General features: G+C 39.5%; 1 protein-coding gene across 2 annotated transcripts in view; it reads right to left on the minus strand.

Moving 5' to 3' along the window:
• Positions 1 to 1179: 1179 nt before the first annotated feature.
• The window catches only part of sema5a (sema domain, seven thrombospondin repeats (type 1 and type 1-like), transmembrane domain (TM) and short cytoplasmic domain, (semaphorin) 5A), a 102587-nt gene continuing 86645 nt past the window's right edge, over positions 1180 to 17121 (minus strand). For both annotated transcript variants that reach the window (XM_007905297.2, XM_007905296.2), the window contains 7 exons: positions 15898 to 16123; positions 14152 to 14370; positions 11429 to 11599; positions 8839 to 8994; positions 6630 to 6674; positions 6310 to 6521; positions 1180 to 5224 (listed from right to left, as the gene is read on the minus strand). In XM_007905297.2, coding sequence (XP_007903488.2) covers positions 5105 to 5224; positions 6310 to 6521; positions 6630 to 6674; positions 8839 to 8994; positions 11429 to 11599; positions 14152 to 14370; positions 15898 to 16123 — 1149 coding nt within the window. In that variant the 3' untranslated portion in view covers positions 1180 to 5104. The remainder of the gene's footprint in view (positions 5225 to 6309; positions 6522 to 6629; positions 6675 to 8838; positions 8995 to 11428; positions 11600 to 14151; positions 14371 to 15897; positions 16124 to 17121) is intronic.

Below are 17121 nucleotides of genomic sequence, written 5' to 3' on the forward strand. Positions count from 1 at the left end.
TGTGGGTTGGCAAGAGCCCAGACTTGGGGATCCCAGAGAACGACTGGAGTCTAACCAGCTATAAACGCATAGCTTGCTATTGGTAGCAATGTCTGGCAAGCTTCCCTACTGCTTGTCCAGCTAGGACCACCCTACCCTTTAGGGCTTTGACTTGCAGGGTTAATGGGAGCTGAGGGGGATTACTCCCTGCCCCCAGTGACTGGTCGGCCCTTCCAGGATCTGCCAATGAGGCAGTCTGGAAGTGCTGCCATCAGCGGTGCCCTGGAATACTGTGGAGCCGTCTGGCTCAAGAACCAAATAATCGAGACTACCACAGAGGGTTGAATCGATTGTGATATTCCATTGTCTGCTTTATCAGCCAAAATCACCAAAACAATTAGTTTGGCTATTTATCTTATTGCTGCTTAAGTGGAATTTGTGTGTCAAAAATTACCTGTACATTCAGAACCTGTACAGAACAATCCTTGTTCTTCAGTTGAACATAATGTGTGAGCATTTTGAGACATTTCACTGTGTTAAGGCTTCAAGTGCTCGTTCGTTTTGAGCCACCCAAAACAGTCAGTGATATCAAAGCTGCCACAAACATTCAGTAACGTATAAAAAGAAACTGGCCAAGTTACTTTAGAATGCTGTATGTAATTGGAAGATTTCTCTCACAAAAACCTGTTTGAGATATCAGGAGGAATGCAAGTCAAACCTTTTTTGTTGGCCAGCGAGGCATCTAGTACATGCGGTAAGCTGTCACCGTGCTCTCACCAATCATCAATCCCATTCTCCTCTACATATGGAGGACACAGATATATTCTTTGAAGTGAAAACAAGGCAAACACCAATTTCAGACAATTTTCCCCTTGTTCGTGCCAGTCTCTTGCATATAAATCCCACCAGCATTTCTTCTTCTTCTTATTATTATTATTAAGCGTAATTATTATTACGCCTAATAATAATCCCTCCAAAACCAAAAACAATAATAAATTGGTCATTTTCAATCTACGGCTGTTTGTGGGACATTGCTGTGCGAAATTGGCTGCCGCGTTCGCCCACAAATATACAGTCAATTCACTTTACAGTGTGTTCTGTGAAGCGCTTTGGGACGTCCTCCCGACGTGAAAAGCGCTATATCAAATGCAAGGATTATTATTATTATTATTCATGAGACAAAGGCATTTATTTACAAAGTTTTTTTTATTATTTCTGATGATCACATACTCTTTTTTTTGTTGAAGAAACAAATTATTTACATGGAGCTAAAGTACAAAAATATAACACAATATTTTACAATATCAGGCTGCGCTGAAATATACTGCAGATACATTACATCACACACAGGTAAGCATCACACTTAACGGGCAGAACATTTGCCATTTTCCAGCAAAAGATTTCAGATGGCCCCAGAAGCATAAATCTTTAGTTAGCTCTAGTGGTATTTGCTTGAGGAGAAGGAAAGGCCGAGAGTCATCTCAAAGTCACCTTTTACTAGAATACAAACGTACTCATGAGTTTATCCAATTCCTTTCCCACACTGTTTCTTGTATCCTCACTGCTGCCACCACCCATTGTCCTTTCCTCCTTCAGGGGGAGTGAGAAAGTCTGGCCGCCCTGTGATCAACAGTAGGGGCTGAATATCGGCAAAGCAAGGTCACACCAGAGTTTATTCTCTTCACCCAGATGATGCCACATCCAAAGAATTCGCCCACAAAATACACAGTCAATTCACTTCACAGTGCATTCTGTGAAGCGTTTTGAGACATCTCGAGGACGTGATAGGGCGCAATATCAAATGCAAGGATTATTATAGTTCTTATCCATCATCCATAGCCAAGATAGCAAAATAACAGCTCCACTCAGGAGGAATTTAATTCAAACTCTGCTTTCCACATGGATCCCCTTAATGAAGTGCTCACTTCTGGAGCTGCCCACAGAAACCTATCAACACTTTTGAAATCTAATCTTTTCAATGGAGTTTTTATATTGACACACTACATCTAAACAAAACATACCACACCAGCTCATAAAATTCCTTTTATTGTTTCTGCTCAAATAATTTCCCTTCAACTCTATCTAGAGCCTCTATATCAGTCTGAATAAACGGCGATCACTTCTGCATTTGACAAGCAGTTCTCCAAATGAAGAATACAAAATCGGAGAGGTGGATATCACGAAGATGGGTGATGGTAATTATTTTTAAAAATACGCAATTTGCAACGACACATTAACTTTTTCTATGATGGCCAGGAAAGCGATTTAGAATTGTGTGCTGGAAATGTGAGTGGTTGCACTCCCTGTTAGAAACCATTCTCAATGAAGGAATCACCAGAGTGTAGTATTCTGCTGTGCTTGCCTTACCCATGCAAACTAAAATCTATTGATCTTTACTCAAAAAACGTTAACTTCGGTCCACCAGTTTCAAAAAACAAACTATAAAAAACAGAAGCAGTTGTGTTGTAAACCTTTCCCCACATGGACAGTTGGAATCTCCTGTGGATGTAAACTTGGGCAGACAATGGCAGTGTGTTAGTGGATAATTGCTCGTAGGAAAAATGTCTGAGAAAAAACAAAAGCAGCAAACAAGCAATGTGTAAATTTAGCGATTAGTGGGAGCATGAAATGATCTGAATATTGGTTGTCACTGCCCACATATACAAACAATCAGAGCAAGAAGGTTGAATAGAATAAAGACTGCATTAGTTACTTAATCCAAGTTGCAGTTTTACTTATTCTAGAGCCAAATAGATTAAAGAGCTACTTGGAAACTGGTCAGTACACAGCCATTTGCAAAAGCAGCTGTCCTCTTATGTGATTAACCAACACATCATCTAAAGTCTAAAATGTTATAGCATTAAAAACATCAAATATATAATAATATCCAGATTACTGATGCAGCATTGTGTCAGAATGAGCACCAAAGAAATGCCTTCAGAATTTTCCATGTGACACACACAATTGCGCATGTGTAGGGCTAACTTAATTTAGCATCTTGTCATTCTACAAAGCTTTCTTGAGCTACAGCTGCATCAGGCAGCTATTTTGCATCTAGCAAGGCCTCTCAAAAAATGTCAGCAAAGAACAATGACAGTGATTTGAATTCATCAGAGATTATCTATTGGGGCTGACTCAACACATATATAGAATCTAAGACCTCCTGGAGCCTCACATTTGTACTGGTTGACTTGCTAAGGGCTCCTACCACTTCTTTGAAGATTAAGAAAAGATGTCTAGAGCAAATGGCAAAGAGGAAGCCATTTTAATTCAAACAGCACGATATCGACATTTTAAAATGACAATTACAATGAATTTAAAAATGATACTTCCTCATCAATTTATCTGTTTGTATGTTCATTGACGTCCCAAACAAATTACAACTCTCTCTCCAACATTAGTCTTCATAGGTAAAACTCAGCTTGCTCCTAAAGTGTATAACCAGAGTCATTCTGAAACAATCAATTGATGTAAGAAAGCATTACACTGAAGAAATTACAGCCTGAAGTTTCTTGTTAAGGAATATACTATTCGCTGTTGGAAAGTCCAGTGATACATGGGAACTGTTTCCCCCAAACAACTGAAGATAACAAATTTCTGTTTGCTTGAAAATGTACCCTGGAAATGACTCCCATTGACTTACATTTCATTTTTGCTCAGTTGTGTGACATTCTGTTTTTTTTTAAAAAAGTACCGTTTTCTCTAACACTAGAAAAATTCTCCAGTAACTAATCACTCTTTCCACTCCTCAGCTGATCTATATAACCCCCTTTGCATCAAATCAACAAGCTGACTTTCACCCATTCAAACTATAGCAAAGTCATCTATTATTGCACTCATAAATAAACAAATGCACCATGTATGCTTTTATGTTTGATACAATACTATGAAATTGTTAAAGACAAAAATCCCTTTAGGTTAATTGAATTCATTGTTAGCTGTACTGTTAGACATTTGGCATAATACTGAATACTTGTATAATGTAACAGTACAACACTCTCAGTCTGACATAGATGTGTTGGTAGCCCTATAAAACTCAACAATCACACAGAAAATGACTGTATCTACCGCATTATATCACATCTAGAAGATTGGTCATGAGAATCCATCTGAATCTGTAACTAACAACAGAAGTGCAAGGCAGATGCACACACAAGGCAGGAATAGGATAAGTGATTAGTCTATGTCCAGCAGAAGCTGCAGGTATTTACAACAGATGGGCTCTGCATAAAAGCCGTATTTGTTTCCTAACACAATTATTAATGCTGTCAACAGGAGATCAATTAAATTTCTTATTAAACTATATGTACTCAGTTAGCCATCTGCTACTCATATATTCAGTCGGTTATTTACAGAAGTTTGTATGTTTTCTCACTGAAAACATTTTCATGATTGTCTGATTCAAAGCACTAAATTGGAACTGATCAATAACTATGCAAACAGACATCAGGGAACACTTTAACAAAGCAGCAGCACAGGTGTTTAAAGGTCCACTTTCTGACTAACGTGGAAACAGTGCAACTGAATAGACACTTTGATCCATAAGCTGCATCTGGCAGACTCTTTGGAATGGCATGATTTGGGCAACAGTCAATGCAACTGGACATTCCTAACTTCATGCAGTCGAAGGTGCAGCAGCCTCTTGGGAACATCATAGAAACTCGGCTTGCTGCTTTTTGCTAATAACAATTTGCTTCTCAATACTGTCCCAATTATTTTTGTGTTCCACTTTGTAGATGCTTGCATCTCTAGAATCATAATCATAGAGTATTATACAGTAAAAGCTTTGTTTCAGATAAATTGCAAAAGTACAAGCACATGGAATTCAATAATGTTCATCTTATGTCCACAGGCACTGTTCTTCCTTTAGGCGTTGTATGAGTTTGTTCACTTTAATAGAAGGAAAACGACCCTCAACTCTGTCACAGCAGGTCACAACGACTGGAATTCAGCTTCAGGCCTTTAGTTTTGTCATAGAGGTTATACTGTAGATGGGAGAAAGGCAGTAATGGAAGTCTGTTCAAATCAGTGCAGTGTTCACCTCCATTCCAGACTTGAAAGAGGTCTAAATGTTTATGGAGAACCTTTAGCGAGTAAACTAACCAGTCTTCAGGGACCAACCACACTAATAGTCATCATATGTATTTAGGTCTGTGAAGTAGGTGTTGGAAAAAGACTTTGCATGAAGATGTGGGTTAAAGTATTTATTTCGTTCTTCAAGGATCAAGTTGTTTTTGTTGAAAGCCTAAAAAAGAGAGAGATTGTTCATTATTACTACCTTATTCTTGTAGTCTGTGGTAGTTTTAAATCCTTCTGAAACAATTGCAGTATTATAACTAGAAGTCAAGGTGGTCGTACAAAGGTAAGTCTGTAGTATTCTCCAATGTTTGAGATTTTGTGATCAGTCCTCCCTCAGACCCACACAGTACCCTCTCCCCACTAATTGTGATCCAGTCACATTCTTGAGGAGGAACTTGTAGTAAAGAACAAGACTGACTGTCGTACTTCCAAATGAATGAGGCCTCAACTGATTGCTTTGCGCTCTGGTACGCTACCCCGCATGGTGGGCAGGCGCTATATAAATGCAAGTTCTTGTTGTTGTTGTTTGCTTTTCAAAAGAACACAAAAGGGTGAAAAAATGCAGAATGTTACGTGATCAGCATATCACCGAAACGTGGGATCCAAACCGTTATTGACAGGTTTGGGAATGAACATCCGCCTGACCTCCACACAATGGTTTGGCCAAAGTCAGCCTTAGCCTTATTGTAGTCGCCCGTAATCGTTGCTTTTCAGTCCCTGCGTGGAATACAGGGATAACTCAATCAGAGCTTTTCATTCCACGGTTTTAAAGAACCAATTTGAGCAGAGCTACATTAAGTCTCATTAAATTTGACAACTCTTGGTGCTGATTTCACGCCTGCAAAAATGATTGGGAACAGTCTAACCCAATCCCACCAGGGACTCCAAAAGAGCCAATGACGATTTTTGATGTATTCATCCACCCACACTACTAAACATTCTTCTTTTTGTTGTGCGAATAGTAGCATACTTTAATACTAAAGCATCGTCATGAACTCTTGACTTCCCCATTCCTTTAAACTTTAATTCCCTTTGCTTGGTCATGTGCCAGATGGCAGCGCAATAGACGGCAGAAGTTATAAAAAGAAAACGGCAGATGCTGGAAATGTGAAACAAACAAAGAAATGCTGAAAATCCACAGCCGGTCATTCAGCATATGAAAGAGAAGTACAGTCAATATTTCAGGCATGATCCTTCATTGGAAGATGGCAAGAAATAAAGGATGTCCATATCCATGTTGAATGGTCTCACCTTAATGGCTTCCACAGAATCAAATTTATCCAGCTTGTTGACGTGGTTTGTGATGCTGGTATTGAGAGGAACTGCTGAAATTGGGTGGATTACAGTGGCTTCATGGGACTGACGTTGATATCGTTGGCAGTAAGTATACACAAGCAGTGTCAGGAGACAGCCCAGGATTGAGCAACTCAATCCTACAGCAATCATATGGAACATGTTGAACTCTGGAAAGAATTTCAGAAATGTATGTGAAATGAGCATTCATTATCGAAACAGAACAATTCCCGGCTGAGAGGCGTCTTTAATTGTAAGTTTAGGAAATCAATACTTACCACCACATCTTCTCTCTCCTGAGCTCGACTGGGCTACGGAGATTTCTAAAAGGAGCAAAAAAAACTATTAATTTTTGAAATTATGTTCATGTTAAAAATGTATCATTTCATAATTTGAAAATGTAAAGCTATGGGCATGAGATCAGAATTGAAAGAAGTACATTTTGTTTATTGCTTTCCATATAATTTGCAGATTATATTGTTCTTTAGACAATAAATACCGTCTCCAATGTGGGAGCCATGACAGAATGTGAAACGCATTTGTAAATAACAAATACTGCAGATGTCTCTCATACTGAGCTGCACTTGGGAACTCTACGCCAATGCAATCTCCCTACAGACACATCAGAACAGAGTTCCTGCAGTTCAGAGTGACGCACATATTTGGTAACCTTTTCAAATCCTTTTGTAACTGTCACATTTTGGATCTCAATAATGTTTTCTTCTAAAACCACTGCATGTTTGGTAATAGGGGGCAGGAGGGTGTAGGGGATTATGTCCCAATTTACTTTCCTTTCCACCCCCTTTCTATGTGGCCATGTCAGTGAGTGTTGGCAATCTATTAGACCCTGGGTTATCACAGCTACATCCAACCTGCCTTCACCAAATATCCACATATTTTTCACGTAACCAGATAGTGATCAGGGGTTGGAATTCCCTCCTGTGATTCACCCCATCCCATCTCCCACCTAACCTGGGGTGTTAGGGACAAGTCTATCATCTGTTTCTGCTCCAGTTGAAGTCAGCGAATGATGGACCTTCACTGGGTGTCAAAAAAAAGTTCCACTCTTAGCACTGACTCTCCTAAAGTTGTTGAACATTAATGTTCACTTAAAAACAGAAATCAGGTCTGATAAAAATGAAACCTCTCGATTATTTTCTTTTAACTTGATCCCTCAATATGACTTAAGAGTTAAGTGCATCCATACACTTACCCACATTTGATACAAAGAGAATCTGCCTGGATCAGAGCAATATCACATTAATATGCTTAGATCCTGAAAAACACTGAAATATCATTCTAACTGCATTACGTGTGGATCATAGCTTCTATATAATGAGAGTGAATAGGAATAGTAGATTATAGTCGTGTGACTGGATCAGTAATTATGTAGGTTTGCTTTGATTTTAGTTGCACTCCAATGCAGCAATCTTGTTTTACCCTCACACAAGCCACATCTTTGTGGAGTCCTGTAGCTCAGTGGTTAGAGCACTCGCCTTGCAAGCGAGACACCTGGGCTCAATTCCAGGCAGGGTGAAACCTTGGGCAAGTTTCCTTACTCCACACGCCTAATAATAATCCCTCCAAAACAAAACAATAATAAATTGGTCATTTTCAATCCACGACTGTTTATGGGACACTGCTGTGCACAATTGACTGCCGTGTTTCGTCCATAAATATACAGTCAATTCACTTTACAGCATATTCGGTGAAGCTCTTTGAGAAGTCTGGAAGCGTGAAAAGTGCTATATATATGCAAGAATTATTATTATCTTATTATCTTTGAAATTTAAGCAATATTTTTGAGCCTGCTATGTGCTGATTTATGCATAAGGCCTGTTTTGTTAAAAAAAAAGCTGCACTAAGGAACATTTTGTACCATTATGAGATGGCAAGGATTCTTCCCACTTGGCTCCTGTTAATCCTGCAAGCTAAAGCCCTTAGCGATACGGTGGGTCTAGCTGGACATGAAGCGGGAAGACAGTATTTTCAATGGCAAATCGCACGCTTTTGGTTCGTTAAACTCCAGAAGTACCTGCCCAGATACCCCAAACACTTCACCCTGTTCCTAACCCTTTTCCGAATTTGCTGAACACTGTACATCCCTGAAGGGACAGAGTGCGCACTCCATTCTAAATAACCACAACATTTCCATAAGTATCTGGAACACTCAATCAACCAAACAAACCCATCTCTGACGATGACCTTTATTCCTGGTCATGTAGAGCTTAAAGTACGTGGCAAGTATATGGATTTTACGTGAATTCTGTGCCGTTAGAAGTAATGGTAAAAGTCAAGTCACCCAACCTTGCTCACAGTTCTACCCATAATTTGAGATAATAATATGATGATGTAATGGTGGTGGAAAAGGCAACTCCTTAATGAAGCATAATGAGCAGTAATTATGAGCTGTCTCAAGAACATCCCTAAATAGTAGTGAACGGCACAAAAACACAAAGCAAAGGCACAAGCAATACCCGTGCTCACCAGGAATTAAATTGGAGTCATAGTCACAGGGTTGACTCTCGCTACTATTTTCAGAGCACTGGTTTCCCACAGGAAATAAAATGTTACAGTGACGTGTGCGGTGCTGTGAGCCTGAATCCTCACAGGCTGACCACTCTGACCACTCCGACCAGCTATCTGCATGGGAAGAAAGAAAGGAATAACTGCTTAATCCCTGGAAAAGCAACAACTTCAAATTGTTAACCAAAATTCAATTGGTGAATAAGTAAAGTGATACTTGACCGCAAACATTCACAATATAACCAGATTATTACATTGAACAGGGGTACTGGATGGCACACTTTTCCTTTCACTGTAATGGGTGCTAAGTGAAATGGTTTGGGGCAATATCAACCCAGTTCAACCTGGATATAATTTTGCAGAACATAGCTCTAAATTACCACTCCCTCACAGGGGCCAGAGGGTAAAACTCCCACCCCATCCTCCTCTGCGTTTACATAGTTTACTGGTGTAGTCTGAGGAATTCGCTGCTCACTCTGAAACACTATTTTAGTGCGGAACATTGGCATTTCAGTGCAGCAGAACAGGAAATCGACTGAATTAAGCTAACTTTCTTCTGCTTGACTCACAATCTGCCTCTGCGATGGCAGATGGACTTGCTCCCAGCAGATGATGCCTGTGCTGATAGGAATCCGTGCTCAGACAGGACTCTGACCCAAGAGGTGAGTGTGTGAGCGAGAGTGGCATTAATTACCAACCTGCATGAAATTTGTGGTGATTTATAATGCATTCCTTGTGACAATTATCAGCATTTCAGGGGCAGCAGATCAGGAAATCGACTGAATTAAGTGTCTTTTCTTTTGTTCCTTGATTCAAATCTGCCTCCAGGTTGGCAGATGCGTTCCTTGTGTTAATTATCACAAGGAATGTATTGTAAAACCTTACAAATTTCACCCCAGTTTTCTTTAACTTGTCTATGGCCTGGCCATTCAAAATGGGTCCCTGTTTTCTGGGAGAAAGCATTTTGGAAAATCCTGTTATAATTCTGTCCCTGGCTTCAATCTCTCAGTGGTCGTGTTATGAGCAAGGCACATAAAAATAAACAACTTCTGGACCATCATTTTGCACTGATGTCATTTATTTAAGTGTTCTGAGACTCTACTGCACGTGAAGGGTCACTATATAAATGTTGTTGTTGTACAGATGTGTGCGATGCACATAAAGTGCCACTGTCTTTACAAAGTGACATTACTGGTGCTTCCTGCCCCTGGGCAGCATGCAGCAAGGTTTGGTAGCAGCCCTTCCTTTACATAGAGCACTTGCACAGCTTTCTTGAAGTGACATCAGACTTCCAATGCATAGCAATGTCAGCAGTAACCTGATGACCCAGAGGTCAGCTATTTATAATTGCAGGAAGGCAGCTAGTCAGCACCAAAACCCGGCTGTACTGCATTTAGAGTTAACATGGGCCCAGAGGAGATGTAGAGAATTAGACCTGGCCATACAGCCCAAACGAGACCCGCACTATAAACAGGCCAGCGCTATGCTGAAAAACATCAGTAGTGTAAAATCGTCAAGTCTTAAAAGTGAATCTAGCTTACTTTCAGGTACAAATTTTAAATTGAATCCAGGAACTATGCATACTATTAGTAATTAAGTAATAATGGATCCCTACCAATTTACCTACAATGTAGTCCCTAGGCTTGACAGTATTTATTTGAGAAGCTCTTTAAGATGTCTCACCATGATAGGGCGTGACATAAAGCAAGCTCATTCAATGTCTATCTCGGAAAGCAAAGAATTGCATGGACCATGTGAGAATTGAAACTACAGACAAAATCCTTCTAGTTAGGCTGTTGTCTTAAATTTCCCAGATTACATTATGTTATTATTCATTCACAGATTCTGCCATCATTCAAAGCACTAAATTGTTTTTCTGATCTTCTGCACTTTCAACACTGTTGACTAGCTGACTAGCAGCAGAGTTCTGGGACCACTAGAGTGCTGAAAGTCCTTTTAGTCTTAGCCTGTAAGATTATTTTGCCTTAAGATTTAAGATCACACAGATTTGTGAAAAAGTCTTAAAATTTATTCTTAATTTGGAAGACAGTTTTCCGCAGTTCTGAATAAGAACTGGCTTCCAAATCAAGATTTTTCCACAATTCTGTGCAATCTTGAATTTTGGAACAAAATGGTCTTACAGGCTAAGACTGAAGGTTTGACTGTGGTTCAAACTTGCAATCAGTAAGTGAAATTATGCAAAGCAAGTTTCAACCGCAAGCAGCTGGGAAACAGACTTTCTGTTATCACCCCATCCCTCAAAAAAAGGATTTTTTCCATTTATTCATAACAAGTAGAGAATGGATCACAGTGTGAGTTTTTCTGTGTCTATTTGGTGACAGTCAAAAATCACTCAAAGAAGCGTTTTGAGATGTCCTCCTGATGTGAAAGGCGCTATATAAATGTAAACCATATTCTATTGCTGTACCACAAATTTGCAGGAAAAGCGTTTTTTGTAGATGATTTATGGCAAATGAAAAGTGTAGAAAATTCAAAAGCAATTTCAGGGCCAAATGGGTAGTTAAAGGTTTGTTTATTCTTTTAACCATACCTGGACAGGCCTGTGTGTTGCAGAGTGCTTCCTCGGTGTGCAGTCCCAAACAGATATCCCCCCCGTAGGCTGGTGCAGGGTTGCTGCAGGAACGTGTGCGCATGTAATGGCCACCTCCACAGGTCACAGAGCACTTGGACCAGGAAGACCAACAGGACCAGATGCCATCCACTGAAAACAACAGCAACAAAATCAAATATTTGAAATAAAAATAGAAAAATACCACAAAAGCACAACAAGATTGCTCAACAAACCTGAGCAAGTTTAATTCTTTAAATGAGCCCCTTGCTTCAGAACACAGGTTTCGATCACAAAATACATTGTTAATTCACTTTACAGTATATTCTGTGAAGCTCTTTGGAAAGTCTCAACAGTGTGATAAGGCGTTATACCAAACACAAGGAATATTACAGGTTTATGAAAGTGTGTTTTTGAGTACTGAATATGACACATATTGACTAGTCACAATCAGCAATTATTTTTGCCTTCAGTTTCAACAATTATGCTACTAATTGGGGTGCACTATCCCTGTACATAAACATCAATGCTTGATTAAAAAAATTAAAAGTTAAAGCTCACTTGTTTAAATCAAAAGAACCTAATAGTCAAGCCCAGAAAAGGTTGTAGCAATCCAGTTGGGTGGTCCTAAAAAGTTCACCAGATTTCACCGAGATATGAACTCAGATTGCAGGATTCAGAGTCCAGAGTTCTCACAATCACATCTTTCACACTATACACAAATCATCGTTTTGTTTACAGGAAAATAGTGTTGGGAGTCTAATTTGCAGTATTTCTTAATGGGATTCCTCCTTAATAAGGAATCCAAGTTATGCAAATGAGGTTCCTTCCAATATCACTCTGCTTTTATACCCTCAAGTCAACAATGAAGTTACAAATTCTAGCAGGATTCTTGATCAAGGAATCACATGAAGAAATACCATAAAATAGCCCCATTATCTTAAACCAGAGGAATTTAATGCCATAAAAGGACTACAAATACTCTTATAACATAGAGGAGACAGTGGTGGGCTGGGGAAGCATTGCAATAAAAGATGCAGCAAAAAAGCAAACAGAGAAGAGAGGATGGAGGTGGAAGAAGGGTGACACTGATGTCTCTGGGAATCCTGGATGGAGTTTCTTTGTGTTGATCTCAGCAAAAGCTGGAAAGTGCTGCTCGTTGGTGGATGGCATGTCGGAATGTGAGGTGGAGGGGTAGAGGGAGGGAGTTCAAACTCAAGGTCATTTCTGCAATGTGAGGGACAATAGTTCAATTTCGAATACAACATCTGTACTCAATATTTTTGTATTTTATTCTCAAATGGATTTTTGTTGTTTTAAGAAAAGAAAATGTTTTTTGTTATTCTGCTTCAGCTGCAGCCTGTGCTGATGAAGCCAACGGACAATAGGAAAGAAATTACTTCGGCACTGTTACACTGCCAGCTATCATCCAATGAGTACTGCTGCTGTAAATCAATAGGTAAACTTTCTCTTTAAGGACTGTCGTCACTCATCAACTGAACATTTCAGCCCAATGATATGATAAATAGGCTCTGTTCACTGCCCACTGCAGCACTCAGCCACACAGACCAGGAGTCACAGGTTGGAATCCCAGTCTGTGCTGAGTTAGCCCCAAACACTGGCAAAAGAAAAGCATAATATTAATTTTCTGCAATAGAATATCCTGTTCTGCGGCTCCTAGGTTTTGACCACCTCAGCCTATAACAAATTGAAATTACAGAACAACTTGCAGTTATATAGCACCCGTTCATACAGGGGAGAGCTGCAGAGTGGAAATTAATAAATATAAATCAGCAACAAAACAAACACAGTCAGAGTCCTACAAAACACTTGGAAGTTTAGGCGGAACCAATATAGGGTGGGCCATGTTTTACCTTCTCAACATCTAAAGTTTTACTAATTCTCATTTTAAATGAAGTACGTATGTGGCTCATATTGGCTATGTTGTCTTACAAAAAAAATACAAAAGCTTGGAGGTTGCTTTCATCTTTCTTTGTTGCAACTGGCAACCATCTGTGCTCCACATTACAGCTCACGCAGTGCCTTGTTTCCTTGCCAATTCAACCAGTCTTTCAAAATCTGTCACTAATGAAAATCGAGTAATGTTGAGTATTTGTTGCAAACTGACTTCGCTGGTTGAGAGACATTTCACTGGAAATTAGATGAGGCCGTTTAGAGCATCTGGCTAGCTGTGGACCACTTTAGGATAAGTGGCTAAGGAGGGATAGCATGATAGCCACCTCTGAGCATGTGGCTTAGTAGCATCTCAAACGATTAGGAGTGCACTTCACCTCTTACCTGTTTACATAGAGCAAGGGAAATTCTGTTGGATGAGGGTGTGTATAAAAAATAAGTTGATGAGGTGAAAATTGGACTCTGTAATTGTTGATTATTCTATCATTGATGAACGCAGTCAACTGTACCAGTTGATAACTGGCCAGGACTTCATCTTAGTGGTTGGATCCAAAACTGCCCCAGCAGCCATTGGGCCTGCCAATAGTATAGGTACCAAAGCTGTAACATGGGATACTGTCTTAACTCAGATTTTTTAATGTTAATCCTGTGAACGCCCTCCCTCTCCCCCCACACCCCCATTTAGTAGATTTGACAAAGGACAAGTGTGCCATTTTGAGGCTAAGACTTGCTAGCTAGGTCAGTATCCTTAGACAGAGAACAACAATTTAAATCCATTTTGACTTCCTTACCTGGGCAAGGCAAAGTGTTACACTCCTGATATTCCAATGATGGTCCCAGGCAGGGAAATCCTCCGCTCTTTGGCTCAGGATTGTTGCACATGCGTTTGCGACTTCGAATCCCTTTGCTACAGTCTCTGCTGCACTGTGTCCACGGCAGCCAGGCCGACCAGGCACCATCCACTGTGCGAGAGTTAAACCTACCAGATCGTAAGATGTTCCCAGAGAGCCCTGTTGGAAACAAAGTGAAAGAAAATGAGAGAGGAACGAAAGCATGAAAAACAGCAATCAAAAAAGAAAACCAGCTTACCTAGGAAGAAAGAGAGGAGGAAGGTAATTCTGTTCCATTCACCAGGGAGTCAAAGTAAAACATCCCAAATATAAGGTTCCAATTATAAAACAGTTTATACCTCACAACATGTGGAATACTTTAGCCACAGGTCAAACTCAACTGGATACTGTTTCAGGAGAATAATTTCTCCATTTGCGATGGATTGGTGAATAAAGTGGGTTTAAGGAAGCCCATATTCTTCTGGACACATTCCTTGTGCCAAAATAAGTATCAAATGTAATTTTAAGACTGAAGCACGCCTTGTTGGCACTATTCATTTAATATTATCACAACCACTCAGCATAGCAATGGAATATTGCGCTCATAATTTAAAGAAAACTATTCTGTACTTTGTTGATTTTAAAGGCCTTCTAACTCTCCTTTTGAAGATATAAATGACTTCCATAGTTGTGCCTTGTAATGTAGCACAGGCTTGTTATCAAAAAGAGAAATAAACCCAATAGTCCCCTGTTTCAATAATTATTCAAGTCTTTTGTAAACCTCAATGCTCTGTAACTAAAGTGAATTGACAATGGCAGAAATGCCAAAGAAACAAATCACTACCTCTTTACATAATAGAAGATAAAGGGCTCAATTTGAAAAATAACACTTTAAAAGTGATTTAAGCCTTTAATCTGGGATTGATATGCCTCAATGGCCACCAACTATTTTCTCAATGTCAAGAGAGGGTTTACCCAATCATTGGAAGGCTTTAAAAGTGAGGTCAAGGATCATGAACCCAATCTGTTGAGAGCTGGGGAGCCAGGAGCCAGGCAAGGAGAAGGGTGATGGGCTCGTTGAATTTATGTGGCTCGTGGCCGTTTGTGAGATCTTGCTGGTGCAAATAGCTACTTCATTTGCCTACAAATACACAACATCAACAAAAACAACAAAATTACACCTGTATAGTGCCTTTCGCGTCGGGAGGACGTCCCAAGGCGCTGGATGGACAGAGTTACGGACCCGAGCTGAGGGTCGGGTGGGTGAGGATGGAGCGCAGGGGGTTAAGCAGGGAGATCGAAAGCACGGTCGAAGAGGAACACAGTTGCTGCACTTCATAGTAAAAATCCTGTGAAGCACTTTGAGATGTTTTGACAACATGATACGATTCTACATCAAGGATGATTATTAATTACTGGAGAAATTCCATGTGAAATTGTTTATTTTAGACTCCAATATCTTTCAAACACACATTATCACAGTAAGATGTAAAGCCTAGCCTTCCACATCAATTTTAGTAATAATACCACGTGTCAAATTTTATATTGATACCTGAGGTGCTCCATAATATAATTTCTGGAATCCTACTGTTAACATTTAGTTAAGACTTAAGGAAATGAACCCAAACAAAAATAAACAAAAGATAATCTAATTTCTTGGGGAAACTGTACATAATTCTTGGACTCAGGATTTTGTCTGCCACTGACCTCCTGTAGAACAGCCAGTAGATCCATCGCTTGAGCAATAACGCATCTCTATCCTTTGCCGACCAACATCCAGCAAGTTTGGGTCTTCCAAGCGTGCTTTGCATGTGTACCTGAACCTTTGCTCATAATGACCTCCATTATCTGAGATGTTAACAGGTGTCCATGGAGTCCATGGAGTGGTCTTCTTCAGCTCAGGGCATGAGTTTGTGTTACAAAGCTGGTATTCCTATATATAGAGAGAGATTAGTCAAATTAGCATTCCAGTGTTAACCACATATCAAGGCTGACCAACAATTCTATATCGGTTCTATTGTCTTTACCTGAAAAACCATAGTTTTAATCTATTCTTTGCTGAATGCAGCAAAACTATGTGAAGCAGGCAAGGCCATTAAGATAATCATTGACCTCTGTGCAAAAAGTAATTTTAAATTCTGCATGACTACAGTCCTGCAGAATGTTCCCTCTTTCATATATCTTGCCTCAAAGTAGAGTCAAAGCAGATGGAAGATTTAATATTTCACAGGTGGAGTTCCGAGTGTATATAATTTAAAGAGCATTATGGTAAGAATCACTGCACCCAATGTTACAAACACTAAAAAAGTATTTGTTCAAACTGGTGTGTAATCAATCTATATTAAATAACACAGCCTGGAATAAAACATATTTTACAAATGCTATGCACATATAAACACAGAGTGTATACCACACACCACTGAATACTATAGTTGTAAATATTTGTTATATATTATAAACCGCAACCAAAGTTAAACTACAGCACCTCAGTTTGCAATGTCAACTTCAGAGTTAGATATCAACCCAAGATCAGTACATTTGTGTTCAGTGTCTTAATAAATGTGTGTTCTCTCCATCCAAACCCTGAAAACCCCGTGGATCATGTGCCATGTGCTGTTGTCTCTGACAATAGTAATTATTTTGTAACATAAAAAATTACATAATAAACACAGAACAACATTTCTAATTCGCAATTGCCATACGATACACCCCAGAAAGAAAGAACCTGCATTTTGATAACAGCTTATGACACTGAAACAATGTATAGAGGTTGTATGAGTAGGTAAATGCAGGAGCCATTGGAGTCAACAAGGCAACACAAACTGTCATGAGGTGAATGTCAGTTTAATCTGTTGGCCACATCATTAGAAATTCATAGTTTCTCATGGTGTAGCCATTTACAAATGTTTGCACATATAAGCACATAGTGTA

This window comes from Callorhinchus milii, unplaced genomic scaffold (genome assembly GCF_018977255.1).
Source record: "Callorhinchus milii isolate IMCB2004 unplaced genomic scaffold, IMCB_Cmil_1.0 Scaffold2, whole genome shotgun sequence".
Taxonomy (NCBI): Eukaryota; Metazoa; Chordata; class Chondrichthyes; order Chimaeriformes; family Callorhinchidae; genus Callorhinchus; species Callorhinchus milii.